The sequence below is a fragment of the Drosophila simulans genome, chromosome 3R, assembly GCF_016746395.2.
Source record: "Drosophila simulans strain w501 chromosome 3R, Prin_Dsim_3.1, whole genome shotgun sequence".
NCBI lineage: Eukaryota > Metazoa > Arthropoda > Insecta > Diptera > Drosophilidae > Drosophila > Drosophila simulans.
The window spans coordinates 10,751,373-10,773,603 of NC_052523.2; the positions used below are offsets into that span (position 1 = coordinate 10,751,373).

Genomic DNA, 22,231 nt, shown 5'->3' on the forward strand with positions numbered 1-22,231 from the left:
CTTTTAATTGATTAATTCTTATTGCTGCGTTTGATTAAAGAAAATATTTAGTATACAATAGGGTCAATTGCTACATATGGTAATTTGGCACAGAAGACATTTATGTGGAAGAGTTCTCGGCGTTGAAATAATGGAGCGAGTGGCTACTATTTTTATTCACTGACGCGATCAGTAGATTGATCTTGACCCACATTGGATGGGCTGGGATCCAGCAGATGTCGCGCACTCTATGCCTAAATGAGACAAAATAAAGTATAAAGTATTGTTTATAATGATACCAGGTTCAGACTATATAGCTTACACAAATCAGTTACACTTGCCTATCTTAACTATTACGATATGTTTGTGCAGCTTGGGTAGATTATTTAGATATATCTTTATATTTGACTCATTTCTGAGTGACGACTGTCGTTTCAGTTTATTCACGTTAATAGTTTACTACTACTGATACTAATGAGCCAGTCATCTACCATTCCCTGTGATCATCAACATACGTTTTTTCTGCCAAAATGAGTTCTTCAGGAAGTGCACAACTGAGTAATACTCAAGATATTACCCTAATTTTCAAAAGAAATTTGTATTCAAAGTATTTAGTACTGCTCGCTGCGATAAGTAATACATAGGATAGCAAAATTATGTTAATCATTAGTTATTAATAAGCTTACGATTGCTTTAAAAAACTATTACTGAATACTACTAATCAAAAAAGCATGCAGCATAAGCTTTTTTTTTTTTTTTTGAATATTTATATTATTTCATCCCAAAAGGCAGATACTCTAGATGCAAAGATTGTTACTATGTTAACACCTTATCTTATCCGATGATAATTATGTCCACACATTTAATCCTCACATGTGCAAAAATATTGAGTAAGCAGAGGCGCACTTAAGAGAGCGATCGAGTGCTCTTTTAAGCCGTGCTCGGCTCTCTTTTCGCCACAGCGCGCTCTGCGGAGAGAAGCCGGCTGTTCTGCGTACTGATATGATTCTGACGTCTTTCTAATCTCTCTAAAGCACTCCTTGGAATTGAAATCCTAAGCCCATTCAGCAATCCCATATCCCTATACTCGTCGTACATACATACGAGTTATGTACATATGCATGTATGTTGTACAGCACATAGCTGCGAGAGAACCGCTTTCAGCTTTCGGAGCGGTGTATGTTCGCGATCGCGATCTCAGATTGCTTGGCGGTACGGCGGAACGTCCGCTACCAACTGCTGTTCGGCGAGCAGTGTTCAGTCCGCAGCGGGAACTCAAGCGAGCCGAAACGAAACATCGCCAGATACAGATACAAGTTCTCTGGTTCGCAGCATTGGTCTGGTCCATCGGCTCGTTCTCGTCCGTTTCGTTTATTTGCGCGCGCGCGGTAGAATCAGGCAATTGCTTGAGTTCCATTTGTAGTATTAATCCAGTTGCGATTTCCAATTCGAATTCGAAGCCTAGTATCCATCGTAGTGCGCCAGTGTATCCGTATCCTGACCAGCCATGTCGGCCAGATGGTAGCGATAGCGATAGTATGCCCACCGATCGGCGTGTTCTTGTGAACTCTGACATGGTGCTCAGTTGTGGGACAACCTTCGCCACCGAAAAGTTTGCAAAAATAGCCGCTGGCCGAAAGCGAAAAGAAAGCCAGCAACTCAGAATGCCAAAGGTGGCCAAGTTAATGGTGCAGCTCGAAAGTGATTGCATTCGGCGCGATGTGTGAAGTTCAAGCTTAACATTGGCCAACCCCAACCAACCGCAGCCACGAATAAATTCTGTGATTCGGCAAAAAGATTCATCATGAGATCGTACAATGGCTCCAGTACTAAGTAGTTTATCTAGCTAATCGCAGCCATAAGTGTGAGTCGTTTTAATACCCACGAGCCGTAGTCTTTGCCTTTCTGTTCGTATTTTCGCATTTTTTGGCGGGTGCGGTGCCCACGGCAACGGAACGAGACTGTCGCATTTCAATTAACAAAATAAGCAAAAAGCCAAAGAGCCAAAGAGCCATAGAGCCAACATAAGTGTAAAGATATATCTACAAGATATACGTATACGTATAGCGGCACATACGCACTGTGGATTTTGTTGCTCTTTCGCGCGCATTTTTGCACGTGCCATTTGGGATTTCGGATTTCGGAGATTGCAGATCGCTATCTTATCTGGTCATCGCCATGTCCACGCCGGATGCCGGTTCACTTAAATCGCCCGCCGGTGGCCAGGAGGTCGAGTGCCATCGCCTGCTGTCGGACCTGCCCGCCTTCGCGTATCCCAGCACCACACTGCGCTCCACCACTTCTGGTCACAGCACGGGCACGAATAGTACCACTGTCTGTGAATCGCCCGGTGCTCGGGATCGTACCTCCTTCGCCTGCTCCTCCTCTTGCGTATCATCCGCCTGCTCGGCCACCGCCTCCGACGACGACGAGGATGAGCGCGCCCTTGAGCGCTGTCTGCGTGGGACGACGGACGACCTTGGGGAGGCCGGCCTGCGGTATTCGCTGAAAGGACCACCGCCGGAGCTCTACTCGGCGAAGAAGGACTTCATCAGCAAGGGACCGCTGCTGGGCAGACAGGTAGGTCCTAAATCCGAGCTACATATGTATAAATATTTTGGGAGGCCTAGTCCACCGCATCGAATTTCGTGGGCTGATCGAATTCGCAGACCGGGATCTTAACGATTTTTCATTTATTTGTGTTTGTATTCGTCTCTCTCTCTTTTTTCTACTTTATCGAAATCGGCTGGCCAAGCGAAAACCAAATTTAAGTTAATTTATTGCATTGATTCCACATCGATGTGTCGAGTTCTTTCTTTTCTTTTATAATTTCGGTTGATTTGCCGATATTTTGGTGTGCTCGTCTCGTTTTGTATGCCGCATTGTTTTATTTCGTTTCATTTCATTTCATTTTTTTTTTTTTTTTGTCGCTTTTGCCGCCTCTCTGGCTCTCTATTCGATTTTGATTAAATACCACTGGCGACACAAAGAAAGCGACAACCAAAGCGTTGACCACCGCATTTGAATTCACACGCCTCACTGGCCACGGAGCACCGCGCACCACACGGCAGCGGAAATGTGAATCTAATCTGCATCCCAAGTTGGATACCGATTGGATTCTCGGCGACCTCACCGTTCGACAGCTTCAAACAGACTGAAGAAAGCAACGTGTTCGGAGCACTTCGATCCAAATGCCGGAGCGCCTCCACGAAGTGCATTCACATGTGTATCAAACACTCTGGTCATCAAACTATTCCTTTGGATTCGGGTTAGAAGCTCCCACTTCTTTGGCTGACTCATAATCCATCCATTTGCGTCAGACAGGGACTGCTGATGTATTGTTGGACGTGTGTTTCCGCCAGGTTGCCACTATCTTGGCTCTGCAGCAACACTTTTCGGGAAAGCGAAAGATTCTGCAGCATCGGGAGCACATGTCCCACAGGAGATAAGAACCCAAAAGTTATCTAATAGAGATAAAGAACAAAGACGCCCCTGTCTGGATGTCACTGATATTCCAAATTCGAGGCAGGATTGGGAACGAACTGTTTTTGCCCATTAGTGCGCGAGGCAGACGAATTAAGATGCAAATATCGATGAACATTTTCAAGTTCGGCTTAAGGAAATGCTAATGCAGTTACACACGACCTGAGTGGAAACAGCACATAACTACGATTTACAGAGCTCAACAAGGTGTGAAAAGCGTTCGTTGCGGGACGTGACAACAACGAGTATGGAAACATGCCTAAATCACGGCTTACTGGCTAACTGGCAAGCTGGCTAACTGGCTAACTGGCTAGCTGCCTAGCTGGCTTACAGGCCATTAGAATTTTATCAACGTCCGCCTGGCGGGCAATGTAAAATGTGAAAAACAACACGATCCCCCGGTCCATGAATACATAATAGTACATAATGTTGGGTGCGCAAGTGGGGAAGTCTGTAGGCCCAAATGCCACTGATAACGGGCCATGTGTGGCAACGTAACCCCCTCGGGATCGAATGGGAATAGGATGTACTGTCTATGTGGGTTGTATTGTATGTATAAATCGCTTGGCTTTTTAGAAGCACATGAGTAATTGTGACATATTCAGTGCGGTGCGACTCGATTCACTCGCTGCTGTGTGAATGTTTCGAAAATAGATTTTCTAGTTTTTCGCGTGGCGCCTAGAATCTGAGGAGTCGCGGGAAATACTTGCTGTAAGTAAGGCTGTGCCGTCCAATTTGTATTTCGATAATAAAATTTTCACAATGTGTAGAATTTGAATATTTATTTTCTTGCTTTTTGTTATTGTTTTGTTTCGCGATTTGTCTTTTTTTTTTTTGTATTTTGAGTCGTACGTCGTCGCTTTGCGCGTGTTTCTCTGTTCTCTTTTTTCAATTTATTTCGTCTACTTTAAATAAAAACAAAAAAAGAAGCTAGTTTTGTCAAGCCGAAGTTTATACACGCTTGCAGTAATTATATATTTACTGAAAAGCAGAGTTTTCACTATTTTTACGAACGTTTTCTATGGCAGCTACATGATTTAAGTCTTCAGATTTTGATCAAATTACAAGCGAATGTCTATGTTGTCACAAATTTTTTATTTATTTTAATTAAAATTGTAATTAAAAATAACTTAATTGCGATTAGTTTTTCATTTTTCGATGGCATATATATATAATATGATAAAGATTTGCGGTTCTGATGAAAAGCGAAAGGCTGTAGATGCTGATCAATTGTCTTATTAACTGCGATGCAAACTACCAAGTGAAAGCAATATACCCTCTGCAAGGGTATAACGATGAAAATTTGAAGAGTTCAGTGACACCACAAAAAAATAAGAAAAGTAGAGAAAAGATGGCTGAAATGCTCAATTTGTCAGTTGCCCACAAAGTACCACTCAATATGTGGGTGCTGTCGAATGTGCGACGAGTATGACCATCCATCCATCCACCCAAACCTAGATGGATAACCCCCGAAGACCCCGAAGAAAATCGAATTGTGACCAACGACGATTAATGATCGTTAAATATTCAGCTCGTCTAGCCGTGATTAATGCCACACATAACCACCAATCATTCTGTATACCGATTCTCATGCAAATGAGTAGGGCGTGTCCTTGCAGCCCTTCGGTTGGTGGATGGGGTGACAAATAATTTGTCGGAATATTAATGCCGTCAGAGAACAAAATAGAAATAAACCACAGGCAGTAACAACAAATAACAAACCAAAAAATATAAAAAAAACGCTAAGCAATTTCAAGTAAAAAGGCCAGAAAACGAGCAAATAATTTTAGGTGTGATGCCGGGGCGTGACTTTGGGGTGCTGTGCTTATGCTTTAAGCTGGTTATTTTGAATTTAATACAATTTTTTTCGCCAAAAGATATATACGTGATCTGAATGCAAACACTTCTGCGAAGGCCCGCATCCCCCGCCCCTTCCCACCCTCGGGAAACCACCCACGTTCCTCAAAAAAGCAATTTTGCTCATTTTCTAGCAAACGAAAACTGTCAAAATGATGAAAAAATACTTATAAAAATCTTGGAAATTATTTCAAGCCAGAGAGCCGACACTGACATACTCTATTCTGATTTCTAAGCATTTGAAGCCTTTTAGAAAATGTTGCTGATTCCTTAACGACTACAAGCCACCTTGCCTATGAATTAATCATTGGCTTTTGGGTAATCATATTTGTATTGTTTACCTCGCTAATTAATTACATCCGAGCCATAGGAAGTGTGTAGGAAAATATGATCAAAGCATTCCGGGCCTGACAAGTGATTGCTCATCTTAATTAATTCCTTTTTAATTTATCAGTCAAGATTAATGTTAAACATGTTCAATCTGGCTAGGAGTTGCTTTTGGACACCGAATTCGGCGTTGGCCCAGCCGCGGTTTCTATGTTAATAATTTAAATATGGATTTTAGCGGCCTTTTTCGGCGTGGTATTAGCATAATTGGGGGCCAGTGTCCATCCCCGCCAGCCGAGCTAATCCACTCAAGGCGAAAACACCTCTAATAATTACCTGTCCAATTTTTCTTCACATTCTGTTGAATCTGTTGAATCTGGTGATTTTTCTATCGATTTTGTATCTTGTGTCTCTGCTGCGCGCAGGTCGTGAATGAATTTTTCAACAAATTATTTGGATATTTTGGGAAATACAAATTTGTTTAACTGACTGGTGGTGATGGTGGTGGTGGTGGGCTTACATCAAAAGGCCAGAACCGCCCATAGAGCACAAGCTGGTTTCATCTCGTGCCTTGATTGTCTTCGGGGTCCATTCGAATGCTTTATTTGGTGTTTAGTTTCTGGTCCCCATCCACATCCCCAGTTGAACGGGTCGGCCCAAAAGTTGGTCGACTTATCTGGCCGTTCCGCGAGCCTATCTTAATGATTTTTTATTTATTTGCTGCCATTTGTTGTGAGCCGACTTATCGCGTTTGTGGCCATTTTGGAGATGGAGCGTGTAACATCGCTTTACATAAGTCCATTATATTTTATTTTTAACGACACTCTTTTAATTATTGTTTGGCCCCGCCGCGTCGGTGGCATCATCGCTCCCATCTTCACGGTCAAGGCAAATGCTGGATCATCGATTCTCTGTTGTTTTGCATATAAATTTGGGACTCCAATTCACATTCAGATGCGTATTCGAACTCAGACGAGACGAGACGAGACATGGAAATGGACGGACTCTTTGGGGCGGTGCGGTGCGGCTTTATTCATATGCTAAACTCTTGTGAATTCTGAATTCAGAAGTCAGAAGTCAGAAGTGGCTTAGCTGGGCCGACGGGCTCGGCACTTATTTGAAAGCCATTTGGAAACCTTGGGGCATCATCGCTTTATCATCGCTGGCGAATGGGTGCAGCATAAGCCGAACGCAGTCCGCGATCTAAATACAAAAAGAAGAAGGTTCCTTAATGGCAACGCCAGTTTTTTCCGTATTGTTTTATTATTGCTCCCTCGCTGCCTTTTTATTAATATTTCAAGGAGGAGGAATTCCGATATTTGCGGCGATTTATATGTGTCTGCTGAGCCTTTGTTTCGATTCCTGGGAATTAGACGAGGCATTGCGGTTCTTGGGCTTCGATCTATGCGGGGTGTTGCTTATTTATGGGATAATATTCGTAACATATGATTTATTGGACAAGTGATGTCGTTGGCTTGATGGCGCATCACGTATACGCCCAGTGGTGCCATGCAGTTCCTGGACCGCAATGCCTTACGGAGTTCAGCAGAAACCGCTGCCGCACTATCCACCATTCTGGGAACCCCAAGCGATACCTGACACATATAAATACAACGTAGTATAATCGCATTATTGCCACACGCCCTCCGTTTGCCCAAGTCGAATGATCACCATCCTAGCCGCAGGGCATTTGCCTAACGGTTTCGGCAACTAAGCAGCGACCAAAGACAAAACAGACCGCGCCATTAGCATAGAAAAGCGATTTAAAGTCATTACTAAATCAACCTGTTTTATTTATTATTTATTTACATTTAAAACATTGAATAATACGGGCACGCGTTTTAACGATACAAATACGAATGTGTTGTCACACTGAGATAGCAAATGCAACTTAGTTGCCTCTGATTACACATAATGCAGTTAAATCAGAGTTGGCCAAGAACTAAGTAATAGTTAATATTTGCAGATAGTAAAAGGGATTACCCCTATGACCACACACGTGGTATCTCAAGTTACAGTACTCCCTGTGAACTCAGAGCTGCGAGCCTTCACTTCATTCACCTGACAGGTGATATTTGCTGGTGTTAATTTGCAGTGACAGAAGAGCACGTCACGGCAAATTTGGTGTTTGCCCAAATGTTTAGCAACGAATAGCACACATCTTATAAGCTGTAAGCTGTGGATACTCAGAACGAATCGTTTGCAGAGAGGGTTTCTCGATCTATAGCAACTACATCACTCTTTCGAAATAAAAATCCACGAAAGTGTTACTTTCGATTTCAAACGCTGTTGCTGCTTTGATATATTCGTGTCTTTTATATATACGACTCTTAGTGTTATGGCTTTTATTGGTCCCGCATGACAAAGTTTGGGACAATAAAAAATCATGTTTATTGCTAAATTATGTTATGACAGTCTTCTGTGGAGAGTAGCGATTCTAGTTTCACGATATGCCCGAAAGCATTTTGATATTGCCCGAATGATGCGATAGTGGATTCCCATTCTTTCCATATTTTTTCCGTGTACTTAAATCTGCGATCAATGTGATCTGCAAACGATCTGCGAGGCATCGCTAATTAATGCTGGTAGCAACAAGTTCAGCTGCCTTATCTGTATTCTATTTGATTTTTTATTTTTTATTATTTTTTTTTTTTGCCGGTGAGCTTGGGTTCCATGAGCTGCGGCACGTTGGCGGTACTATACTAATATACTACTAAACGAGTACAATGTTCGGCTCAGCTGTTCGACTAGACAAACATGGGTTTTGTTTCTTTTTATAACATTAAACAGAACTTAATGAAACGCTTAGGCTTTCTATTTTTGGCAGCACCCATGAGCTGATAAGAGTTTATATTGCTGGAAATTAATAATATTTCCCAACCCCTTTGGAAATATATTTTGTGGTCTTTTTGGGCTGGCGAGAAAAATGCTTGATTAATTACAGTATTGGATCGCCGTTCTCAAAACATCCATACATTTAACATGTACTGAGTGAACTTGGGCCCGTTCTATTTATTATTTACGCAAGTGCACTTACCCATATGTTGAAACAATTATATATTTTTAACACTTATGTATGTACATTTGCGCGCTGTGCCGCCGGGCCAATATTGCCCATTTTGTTTTAATATAAAATGCATGTACAAACGAAATATATGTACGAAATATGAAATTCTACTTGCGCAAATAGGAACATGAGCAGTGCGATGCTCGAATTCCGGCTGCCAAATAGCCTTTTGCAATTAATACAGACGCGCGTGTGAATGGAAATCAAATTTAAATTAAAATGAACCCCCAGTCATAACATATCATGCACTGCACTATATATTTGCACAAGCGTTGCTTAGCATTCGCTTCATTTTGCCAGGGGCAAAATTCAGCCTTTGACGTTAAGATAGCGCGCGTCACAGTAAAAAAAAAATAATAATAAAGAAATAAAAACGAGATGAAAAAGTGAAAAAACCTAAGCAGCCCTATTAATTTTAGCACTCCAGACAATTGCCACAAATTTTGGTAAAGCAGGCGTGTCAATTGCTGTACAATATAAACAAATTACTGTTGGCGGCGGCAACTACTACTTTAACCGTTTTTTGTTGCCGGCAGCCAAACACTTAGGCGTGAATTTGTCAAATGCCCAAGATGATGGCCGAAAATGCCGCTAGTTCGCACAAGCTGCCGCTAGGTGGCTCAGCCACTAGTGTGGCGGCAAGCTTTTAGTGCATAATTACGATTGTATTCGCCATCGAATTAGTCGCTTTTGCCAATACAAATACATGTGCATGTGTATAAATTACCAGCTCCCTGCCACGTTATTACGTTATTGTACAATTAGTTGTATTTATGCTGCTGCTTGTTCGTCGACGGCTGTCGCTGTCTGTCGTACAATAATTAAACGACCATTAGGCGTATTTAGCGCACTGCTCCGAAATTTGGGTCATTACCAAAGCAAGAAATCAGCCCAAACACACACGTGCTGGCCGTCGATCAGATGTGTTTATTGTGATTACGATTATGATTATGTTATTGTGGGCCGTTGTCTATCCGCCTGTCTATGTCCACGCGGCAGCCTCCAGACCCCAGACCACCGCCCATCCACCACCCATCCACTGGCCACACGCATCTGGTCTTCATAGATATTATGGAATTAATAATTTAAAGCCTGCTGGCCGCCAAATCGATTTGCATCCAAATGCACAGCCAGAGCAATAACAATAACAATTACAGAGTTAGAAGGCGAAATTAGCAGCTGAATGGATCGATGGTTATCCTCGAAGTGATATATGATTTTTTTTTTAATTAATTAAATGGAATATAAATAATGAGCTGAGGCCTCTGCTTCTAAAAATATATGCATTTATAGCCTCTATAAATCATATTTATCTTAGGCGTGTGTGTACTATTTCTTTTTTGATCCAATCTCTTATTTAAAATTGATTGAAACCTTATGGATAAGGTAATCTTCCATATCTTCATATTCATGGCAAATATGCAAACAGTTTGCTGTAATCAGGTACCCAATAGTCGATATCCATCTTATTTTTATAAATATTGAGGCGTGCGTGAAGAATTCGAGGCGTGGGAACTCCGTGGCTTGGCTTGGGGTTCTCGATTCACAATTTGCGATTTGCAGATCCGCAGTTCTGAATGAACGTGGCCGTAAGCTGGGTTTGCTCTTTAGCGCCAAAAACCGAGGTTGTTTGCCCGGCTTTTGGCCGCAGGGCGCCTGTCCGTGTTTATGGGCTCACTGACAAACTGACAACTAAACTCAATTATGGCCTAATGAAATCGGCAATTGGGTAAAAAGAGACAGCGCCCGAATAATGAGAACTACCAACGCCCCGCTGAACTCGCGCAGAAACAGAATTAATTATTGTTAACCGTAACAGTTTTTGTTTGTAAACCTGCCAGGCATGTGTCAAGGAAATTGGGTCAAAAATCGCTGGCCCAGGGCACCAGAATCGCAGTGTCCGCAAAGAAAAAAAACGAGGAAACTCGTTTGAAACTTTGAGGAACTGAGTGAAAAGACTTGGGGCTACAGGGTGTACACAAAACACCAACCACCACCCACAAATGAACTCTTGTTCAATTTGTCATGCCGAGCGTGACAATCGAATGGACAATCGATCGCCTGGCCAACGGCCCTGCTAAGTAGATTGATGGCAGAGCTAAGCCAAATTAGAAAAAACAAAAAATTAGAATAAGAACGTGGTGGCAGCCCGGCTGGAATCGGTGGGGGTCATAAATAGCCGCGGTTAATGAACGCCGTTTAACGGCGGACAATGCAAATCGGCAAACAAATGTCAGGCAGTTAAATACATTTGTATGGATACTACGATCCATTGATTTCGCAATCCATGGCTCTGCAAATCGATCGATCGATCGAACGATCGATTGATCCAATGATACGATCGCTGTATCGGTGGGGCCTCATAATCCGGTCTTCGAGCAGATGTGCGTCGTCGAGAGCTGTGCACACACAGTGTGGCACACCTTCTGATTAAGAGTGGCCAAGCGACGCTGGTGAGGATCGGGCCAACTATATATAGTTACTTGTGAAACTATGCCATTACTATGGCACTACCCACTAAGCCAACATCGTCTGTGACTAAGTTCGAGTATGTGGGTCTGTTTGCTCAACAAGAGCATGTGTACATTCACCGCTTCGCCTTTCAAGTACATCAACCTCGAGTGGATCTCGTTGGCTTGCCAAATAGAATACACTTGTGCCCCCAGACGAACTGAGTAATTATTATTATTCATAAATATTAATTCGCCTCTATAAAAGCCTTATTCGCTTGGGTCACAATGAAACAAAGCCTTCGGACTGCACTGGTTAGCCCACTTGCCAATCAAGCTACCAAATTGGTCGAGGAGACGATTCGAATCGAATATATTCGAATCGATAGACAGATAAAAGCCGAAGTGGTTCCATTCGCCAAATTTGCATGAAGATTGATCTCCAGCGGGTCGCTCCTTTTTCGTGCTAAACTGCGTGCAATTAAAATTAAAGCAATTAAACTTAAGCTGGCCTGTCCCATTAGTTATACATTTTGGTGGAGTTCCAAAAATGATTTCCTCATTTGTCGCCGAGGTCGTAGTTTCCGGAAGCCTAAAAGCACCCTGCCCTTTTACAGAGTGCTCACAAATCGCTTGAGGAATCTCTTTTTACGCCTGCCCCAAAATATCGTGAGGGAAACCATCTGCTCCCCATAATTATCGGAACGGACTCTAGACTTGGCCAATCGAGTTTGGTTCTTGTAAACATGTCAAAGTGAAAACAAACTAATTGCCTGAGCACATCCGACAGCTGCGCGAATCTGTATCTGTATTTAAATCTTATTCGATCTGCTCCACATATAGTATATATGTAATAAGTTCGGCGGGGCGGATCCGGACTACAAGGCTGCGAGATTGGATGACCAAACTTTCATAATTTGAATGTCAAGAGCGTTAGGCGCTGACTACTCGAACAGATGCTGCTGGCAAAAATGTAGATCAAATTTAGGAGGACGGGGCATTAATTTTGATGGCTTCTAATTGTCAGAAATAAAAACGGCCTTTTAATGGAGTCCACAGATCTGGCATCTATTGAATACCGAGAATTTTGGCATATCATCCGCGCCACTGGAGCTGTTAGATGATTCTTGTAAAAAAAAACCCCTCCCCCCTCGCTCGACACAGCGGACACAGATACAAATAACAATGGCAATTTCAACACATTTTGATGGGAACTGTCAAAAAAATTAAGAAATTCCAGCAGTCCAGCAGTCCCGTGGCCATCAGCGCCATCGAAGCTCCAGTCTTGTTGCCGTCCGCTCGCCTAGTTAATGAATATAATCTCTTTTGATGGATTGAACAGTCGGCCCAAAAGCCCATTGCCCAAATCCCAACCTGACCAGGCCCAAAAACCAAAAACCAAATACCAAAACCCAAAGCCCAAAGCCTCAAAACCCGGCTTTCAATGGCCAAATGGCCAACTGGCAACTGACAACTGCCATCGCCATGAACTTGGCTCGGTTTTGTCTCTTTAACCACTTTTTTTTCTCTGTTCAATTCATTGTCTTTGTTGTGAACCTTTTTTTTTGTTTCTCGTGCGTAATAATATAATACGAAATATTTATTAATTTTTATGGTTTATATTTTGTTGATTTCTTTGCGGACCGTAATCAGTTGCGTATGGGAAGTGTCTCACCGGTAATCATCAGCGGCTTTTCGCAGCTGCCCAAATTTGTGAGATAAGTATGCGCCCACTGGCGTATACCCTATAATTTTTATTACTCCCTGCCATTTAGCGCAATCAGTTTGAGTGCTCGATCATCTTGGCTTAATTAGCTCAGCCATAGATTGTCAACAATTAGCGATTGGGCAGTTTAAATAACTTGGCAATTAGAGTGGACCTTATCTGATTCTTTCGCTGGCTAATAAAATATTCAAAACAATTCTTGGCCACACAGTTCCGGTCCAGAAGTTTTGGCCAATTCACTTGCCGGACTCAATTAACTTAGATCTTATCGAACAGCATGCTCTCTCAGGGAATCCGCCTTATCGATGGGTTCTGCAAAACCAGTTTTGCCCTCTCGAGTGTTCTTAACCTTTTGCTGGGCCTCTTGGCTGCCAAAAAAAAAACGAAAAAACTCCGTGGCTGTCGTTTCGCATTTGCTTTGTGGGCGCAAACGGAGATTTAATGAAGCGTTAATAAGTACCCAAACAGGCCCTTCAGGCCATCCAGAGCCATCAAAAGGGTCTTAAATACCATATAGCCATATCGACAATGGCTGGAACCTTCACATGTAGTATGTAAGGTATTCTCAAATCTCTGGGATTCCGCTTACTTTTACGATCTCTCTGACGTTTGCATATCCCAAGATACTTGCTTTGGCGGACCCTATAGTCTGTATGTGGGGTATACAAACAGCAGGCCTATTGCCATTCCATGCTGAGCTCAGGAATTCTTTGATCCATCCAGCCAGCCAGTGTTCTCATTAGTGTTTATACAGTTGTTGTAATTAAGAGCGGCCAATGCTGTTTCCATTTCAATATGCGTATTCAGGCACAGAACTTCTTCAATCAGACGCCACGGAACGACCACGTTATTATTTCGGCCCATTATTCATTAGAATGTAATAATTCATTAGGGTATTATAAACAATGTGTGCGACCATCTGAGTATCGAATATTGCAGATGATGATGGCGACAGCGCCCTCACTTGTCTTGCTCATTTTGTGCCCATGCTGCTGCGGCTGCTGCTGCTGCTGCGGATCTTGCTGCTGCGGCTGCTGCTGCTGATGCTCTTGTTATTCTCGCTGGAGCAGCAGCTGTTGCCGCAGCACAAAACCAGCATCTGCGCCATCCGCCTGCCACCAACACAAGTGATCTTTCAGTCGCTCGCGTGACGCAGAGCCGATCATATTTGCCTGCTCCTCCTACGCAGCAAGTCCACTGGCACTGTGGTTTCTAATACTACATGTACACACGCACCCACACAGCAAACAGGCTGTCTGCAGAGCAAGGACCTCCTGATTTCTGGCGAGGCTTGGCCGCTTAAACGCCTTACAAATTGCGCAGGCGCAGTTTAGTGAAGTTTAGTGAACCCGGGGGATCGCGAGTTCGTTTTGTGTTGGCTGCAATTCTCCGAAGATTGTGGCATTGTGATTGCAGAATGGTGTTGCGCCTGCGCGACATTTCAGTGCTAAATCGGTGGGCACTGAGTGCTGGAAAGGCAGCGCAGTGAACACTCCCACGGAAGAAAGGACAGTGAAAAGTTGAATATACAAGTGTGAAAAATAGGAGCAATCAATTGGAGAGACCATGTTCAATAGCATGGGGATTTCCAGTGGGGATTTTCCGCAAGGAAAACAGCGGAAGGCACCTCAACCCACGCCTTTCATGGAGATCATTAAGGTAGGCACGAAGGCCCTCACAGTTTAAATTGTAAATCCGCCATAGTTGTCATAAATTGGCTACTTGGCCGACTCTCTATTGATTTTAATAGTGGCCATTGGCCAAGTGGCGACCTCAATTGTTGGCCCATAAAATCGCCTGGCACAATGTCTTAATTTGAAAGCTAAAGTTGCTAGAGAATTTATGCTCTCTTTAACGGGCAGCATAGAGTTATTGCCTTGTTTTCAACTTCTGCCCGCTGTTTCAGCAATAAAATGTACTTTAAGTGCCTAATTATGATTTGATATGCTGCTAATTGGGAAATCATAACAAACAAAGAGCCATATTTAAGAGCTTTTTTATTGGGGCGTTCGCCAATTAGTCGGCATCTAGCATCTAAGATCATCGACCAAAATCGCAAAATCGCAGAGTTTTGGAGGTGCAATAAGACAAGAAACTTGAATACAAAGCACAGCCAGTTTCGTTAAGACAAACATCTATGTATGTTCTCATAGATACTCGTATACATATATCGAATTAATGTCACCGATTCAGGGACAATACCATAAATTAGAGTTAATTTGAGTGCAAATAACCCAATGGTTGCCAGCGAAACCGTTTGCATAATAAATTGCATACTTCCTGGAAGACCAGTGGTCCGACCACAACCCTCGAGATCAACGCACCCACATTTCGGATGGATCTGAGAATTATGGCCTTATGTCACAGATCGCGGGCGAGGCACGAGCGCACATCGCCAAATATCTCGAGAGGCATGTGGCAATTAGAGCCAAAAAAAAAGAAGCGGAACAACATCCACCAGCCAAGCGGACAGGCGATGGCAATTCTTTGAGAAAAGTCCCCGAAATTTGTCAGGGGCGTACCGATTTCATTTGCTCATAAATTCACACGAATAGGGCAGGGCATCGTTGAGAAGTTAACGAACCAAGACGAGCGAGATGGTCCCCCAGATAGACACTCCCAATCGGAGTGGAGATCTTAAGGATACCAGACTAGCAATTAGTTTTGACCACCGAGACCATTGAGACAACAAACTTTTCCACTTTTGCGCTTTTCTTCTGGCGGCGCCGAGGGTCAAGTGCAGTGCGATGGCCACTGGGCGCCAGAATTGCTGAGATTCTTCCTCTTGAAAGTGAGATATTTTCGTAATTGGCGTCGCATTTATCAGATTGTCAAAATCCGTTGCAGATAGTTGCAATCGAGCACTGCGATATTATTAGTAGTTGGCAGAGTGCAACCTGCCAAAAAAATGCGAAGTGTGACAAATTTGCAAAGCCGAAGTTTAAATATCCTTGCAGCAAGGATACATGGGTATTTCTTTGCTTATATGATAAAGTTATATTTGATATATAATTAAAATGATATTTAAAAACTTTTAATTGAAGTTAAAGTGCACATAATTCGAAGCTGTGCATTCATGGTAACAAACTAAAGAATGCTAAAATTCGTTGAATAAATTTTCGATAATTTCCAAATGTATAATACCCCCCGCAAGGGTATGCAAATAATTCAAATAGAAAATAGAAAGCATATTAGAGAACTTATGTGCGACTTGCGAACGCGTATAAAATGCTATTCTAAAATTATTTGCGAGAGAAAGAACTTTCGGCTAGAGGTGGGTGCGTGAATCTCTTCTCCGTGGCGAGGAAAAGCTCTACATTTCCACCGAAAGAGCTCGTCCATCCCATCGAAGATCCTACACATGCACACACCCACCCGGGTTACCTGCTCTCTTAACCTTGTCGATACACAATCTTTATGGTTGGATCGTTTGTTTGGGCCAAATGCTTGCGCGAAACTAACGCAGAGCAGGAAAATGCGAACAGACTTTGTATATTTCGTGAAAACGTTTTCTCAGTCTAGTCTCGAACTTCGCGCCAATATCTGCACAACTGCTGAAAACGAACGCGGAATTTCATATATGCCGTAAACTTTGCGAAATATACAGATAATAATTCGAGTGGCTTAAATTCAATTGAAATAAATAGACTTCATGCAGTTGTGCAGCGGAAGTGCCAAAATAGAAATATAAAATTGCATAAGATTAATGTGGAATATGTCATTCATGACCGTACGAAAAACGACGAATTTTTAAAGATTTCCCATTTCGTGTGTACTGAATCATCAAAGTGCAAAGAACTGTCATTTTTCGAGCTATCGACCCAAAGGTATTTTGAAAAATTTTGGAAATATAAATTGAATGTGACAATCACTCCTGTGAAATTAACAAATTAGGACTTTAGAAATAAATCACTTAATTTTTCACTTTACCCAAGTTACCAAAAAGTTTGAAATAACATTAGCTATTAAGCAGGAAATTAATTTTAACACTAGATATTATCTTTATACACATTTCTATCAACGGCAGGAAAAATGCCAACATTTTCAAATACCATAACTTCCAACCAATCTTTTCATGCTTCAGAACACAACAATTTAGGCGTTTTGCTTACACACAGTGCCTACTAAAATTAATGTTCAAATTCTTGAGCGTAAATATTTTTAACGAAATGCCGACAGGCATATAAGAAATCGGTTTTAAATAGACATTTTACACGGTGAATAGAATCGAATTGAAATTGAAGCAATGTTTATGCCAAACTTTCACACATTTCAGCGCCACTGCAAAAATAAAATCAAATCGAGATACAATAAAAATCGAAAATTAAGTAAACACGCCCTTTACTAAAAATAGTTAGCCCGAGCGAAATTCTGACTCTGTTGGATGTTGGCTGGCCAAAAGAAGAAGAAGGCCGAAAATTAATTTGTTAACTTTTTTTGCAAGCATTCACGTAAGCAAACAAAACAGAAGAGAAATGTGCGTAAGGAAAATGCGGGGAAAATAAACAAAAAACGCAAGAACTGTGCTAAAAAAAAGTTTTAGACAAATGATGAGTGCGAGTGGCTTTGAGGTTAAATTTATGGCAAAATAAAATTTCCAATAGAAAACTCGAAAAAAGTCTGAGAAAATGCATGGCATGGAAACGAAGGCAATCGAGGACGCCGATGCCGGGTGCCAAAAATAGTCCGGTCAGTTTTTCTTTTCTTTTTTTTCTGAATTAGCCATTTATTTTTTATGTTTATTTTAACATTTTGTGTACTTTATTTTTTGCTTCCCGTTCTCATGTGTGTATTTTTGCAAATAGACAGAAGCGTGTCAGAATTTTGATGTATGTATTTGTTTGAAATGAACTCTTGTGTGCAGCGAATCGAACGTTTGTCGGCTCGAAAACGGCCATAAAAACTATGATATAATATATGGGCAGAATGAAACAACGAGGAAACAATAAAACTGCTTAATTAACCTACCAAAAAAGCAAGAGAACCAAGCCAAATGCTGAACAAAAAATGCAATTAAAATTTGTGATATATGCAAGGCATAAACAAAACTTATATAAAAATACACCAGCAATTTGACAATAAATATAGCACGAGAAAAAAAAGAGCCGCCGGCAACAGCAACAACCAGCCGGCCAATAAAATATGTATAAAATATGAAAAGTAAGAATATAAATAAATAGCAGACAATACACTAAAGTAAAAATAAAAATAATAACTGTGGCACATGTGGGCAGATCCGAGTGCCTCTGTCTGGGAAATTATGTATATTCTGTTGGATTTATTAGCTGCGACTAGACATCTCCGGTTTGACTTACACATCTAGATTCTAGATACATGTGCAAATGTATCAAGATATTTCTCAAGAATTTTCTGCCCCTTGGTGTGACATTTTTCGGGCTTTTGGAATTAGCAGAACAGCCGGCGACGCATAAATAAATATTTTGATGACAAAAAAAATAAATAAATGAAAACAAACCGGAGGCGTTAATTTTTTGCCAGCATTTCTGAGCCGTTAATAAAAAAAACTGAAAATGATCCAATGAACTGTGAGCTAATTGGTGGGTGTTAAAACGATATAAATCTGCATTAGCATAGTGCATTGGCATGAGTGCATTGTTCATGATAAGGAAGCACTTTTAGGCTCTGCCATTCCATTCTGGTAGCACAATAGACTGTCAGCTGAAAAGTTGTTGCGAAAGGTGTTAATAGATACATCTGAGTGTTGTCAATGCCACTCGGTGTATCTGACAACTACGCGTATGCAAAACAAAAGCCGTCAAAAAAAAACGTAGAAAGAAACGTGTCGGAAGTTGCACGACAGCAAAACACGTTAAACATTAATATAACATTTGTAAACGACTACTTGCTACACTTGACCCGAGTTTGTTTTTTTTTTATTTTTGAATGGAATTTTATGAATTATTTCTCATTTTTGTGGGCCTCTGCTTCCGTTTATTGTAAGATCGATTAAATGAAGATCCTCCCACTTCGGCAGGCCCATCAATTTTAATTATCGAACAAATTAATCAGTCGCAACTCTCGCATCATTAAGATTAATGATCCCGGTCAAGCTGGGTGGCAGTAGCGAAGCAGCAACACCACTTGTGCCTCCGGTAGCTGGCAGCCAAATCAGCTGGCAGTACCAACAAATATGCAAAATAGCGCACTTGGCTGAACTCGAACTCGAACTTGAGTGTATCGCGAGCTGAAAAAGTGGAAAAAAAGCAACGAATAAGATTCAAGATCAGGCAGGGGATCAAAAGCGATCCAAATGAGCTGTGGCAAATGTGATTAGAGAGCGTCTATTAATTGCCTGTTTAATTGGAACCCAGATATGGGAAACACGAGGGTTTTCCCCCGTGCCCATCGCCAGCTCCATACCCATCCCCATGCCCCCAATTGCTCAACACCCCAATCTCGATTCGGAACCATAAATAATGTCGCGTTTTGAAAAGTGCACTGACCCGACCAAATTTTTGATATGCTCAGACGTGCAGACGTACTCACATGTACAAACTGCTTATACCCGCAAAATATGCTGTACTCCACCACTCGGGCTGATTCATACGATTCATGTGTCCCGTTTTTTAAGTGAAACGGGAATCGCCGCCAAAATCAAATTCATAAATGCATTCGCAGGGGTCAGTGACGCGCCTCAAAAAGTCAGCCGTCAAATGTCGACACTACTGACGTATCTGTCAGATACAAAATGTCCGTTCGCCGGCAATTTCGCAGGGATATACGCAATGAATTATTTATGAAATGCAGACGAACTGCCTCCGAGATCTGAATGAACTGACAAAGAGACACAGGAAACACAAATGCAAAGATCACTGGCATTTCGATTGTATACATATGCACCAACTGAATAAGATAAATGTTGGCTTGAAACCAATTTGTTACTAAAACTACAATGTGTATTGTATAATATCAATCCATATCTGAGCGATTTTGTTTTGTTCAATTAATTACAAACTTTTGAGTGATTTTTGCACAGTGCAATCCGAACTCGAACTTCACATTGGGCATGCACTTGGAGTCATGGGCATGGACTTAACTGGAGGGCTTGCTAATGAGGCGGGTTTGTCAGAATGACTGACTGACTGACTGGCTGACTGACTGAAGTGAAATACGAGCACGAGCCCAGTTGCTTATGCAAATTTTCAGCGATTAAAAAGCCATAACTTACTGTATCAACGCAAAGCGTTGAGGTTAATTGACAGACAACCAGACAAACTCGCCCAGACACAGAAAAAGATACAATATACTCATATACTCGTATAGCCAGGGATAGGGCGACACTACCAGGCAGTGCTCTCAAATTAACACTGCACATAAAGTAAGACGGCAAATGACAATAATTAGAATAAATGAAGGTTTCGCAAGGCTTTTCCGCATAGCTCGCGGAATGCAAGTCGCCAGACTTGGAGCACATGGAGCTCTTCGAATTTCACATCTGCTCCGCGGGGCCAAAGAGGTCCCATTGAGTGGAGCTCGGTGCTTCGCCGGAACCGAATTTAATACAAGTCCGAACTGCTGATGGCCATTTCCAGGGAAGTACTCTGGCTTTGAATTCTTGACGTGACTCGCTGTCTTGCGAGATTCCCACCGAGTTGCTTAGTCAGGAGGAATGCGCCACGAGAAGTGGGAGCATTTGGTTATTTGCTCGAAATCGATATGATAGGCATCCTCACGAGATTGATACGCTTAATTCCTTACATCTTTTTAATTCGATGATTGATGTGGCGCCATTCTGCGTGATCAGCGAAATGCACTGGCGTCCAGCTCATGGTTGTTATATTCTTTTAATGACAAGTGACAGTGACGAAGGCGCCCCCACTTGGTTTTTTAATAAGGAACGCATCTGAGTGACATTCTGACTGGCGAAATTGTTATCTTCCACATACCAAAACAAGAGAGCTAGCCGAGCGACTCGACTATCAGATACCCGTTGCTCAAACTATATATCATGAGATCTGTAGTTTCATACTAGGCAGTTGAACTTTGCTAGATTGTATATAATTTGTAGGGTCGTAAACATATACTTGCAAGTATATACATACCTTTACTCTACGGCTTAATAATATGAAATTCCAGAAACCAATTCGAATTCTTAAGTACAGGCATTCCATTCCATTCCTCTTTTTTGGCTCCCAGTTGGCTCTCGATATTGTACTTTGAACAAATCCCAACCAGGCATATTTCCCACCCATATTTCTCGGCGAGCATATAAAATTAATGAATGCTCACCTGTGGGCATGTTTTCTTTTGCCCGCCGCAAGCTCTTAATTGCCAGAGTGAATTTTCCAACTCATAATTTCGCGGTTCTAGCATACCTATTGGCCATTTTCATTTTGAATGAGTCAATGAGTCAGACCATGACCATTTACCTGTGAGTAACTTTAAGCATTCAGGTCTGCGTGTGTGGCGAAGGAAAATCACATAAACGTCTGACTATTTTTGTTTAATTACCCCAAATATTTCACTCATCATAACCGCGAACGTGTAAAAATAGATTTATAGCCATTTATTGACTTGATGAATTAAAATAGCCCTGGCTAATGACTCAAGTCGGTTCGATTAATGGATGTGCACTAGTGCATCCCGCATGCACGTCACGTCAAGACATCTCTGGCCAGTGGTGTACATGGATGGAATCCCTTTTTCAGACCCCCAGGGTTCAGTCCACTGGCGCCCCTGGAAATGCAATTCATCAAACTGCTCGTTTGGCATTCAATTGGTATTTCTGATCATTCGAATCAACTGTCGACTGTGGGATGCCATTCAAAATAAACGACTTCGGCTGTAATTTGCCAGCACATTCTGGATGTCAAGGCGGGGAAGACCCATTCAATATCCAATCAAACTAACGATCGCGTCAACACAATGTTTACACGATGAACATGATGATTCCCATCGGCGATCTCGACAAGGATGAGTTTGTCATGGGCTGGGGCTCAATTGAAATGTCAGACTCGGACTCGTTACTCAAGTGCATAATCAGAAGCAATTAAAAACTGCACTGCCAATGCCAAGCACAACAAGATGTTTAAGAACAATAACACGGGAGCCTCGGCCAAACAAAAGCAAACAATATAGTGCTGGCGTTTCAAGTTTATTCACATTTCCCTCAAAAGCAAAAGCTTGTATTTTATCTACCGCCGGCTTGTTTGTTTGTTTGCTTTTCAGGATAACACATGGTCAGTCGGGCCGCCAAGGTGGTATATCAATCATATATACCCGTATATATCGGATATATCATCCAAGTGCTGCCTACACAACGGCGTTTGTCGAGGCAAAAGTGCATCACGTATTCCGTGTGCGCAACTCCCCGGCTCTTTG

General features: G+C 42.0%; 1 protein-coding gene across 3 annotated transcripts in view; it reads left to right on the top strand.

Moving 5' to 3' along the window:
- The first annotated feature begins 821 nt into the window (after window positions 1-821).
- The window catches only part of LOC6727954 (A disintegrin and metalloproteinase with thrombospondin motifs 9), a 34,306-nt gene continuing 12,896 nt past the window's right edge, over window positions 822-22,231 (top strand). Inside the window, exon 1 of one of the 3 annotated variants that reach the window (XM_016176653.3) lies at window positions 822-2,559. In XM_016176653.3, coding sequence (XP_016034551.1) covers window positions 2,158-2,559 — 402 coding nt within the window. In that variant the 5' untranslated portion in view covers window positions 822-2,157. Of the gene's footprint in view, window positions 2,560-13,997; window positions 14,549-16,407; window positions 16,717-22,231 lie in introns of those variants that run through there. The other 2 variants (XM_039295312.2, XM_016176654.3) reach the window with 2 other exon arrangements.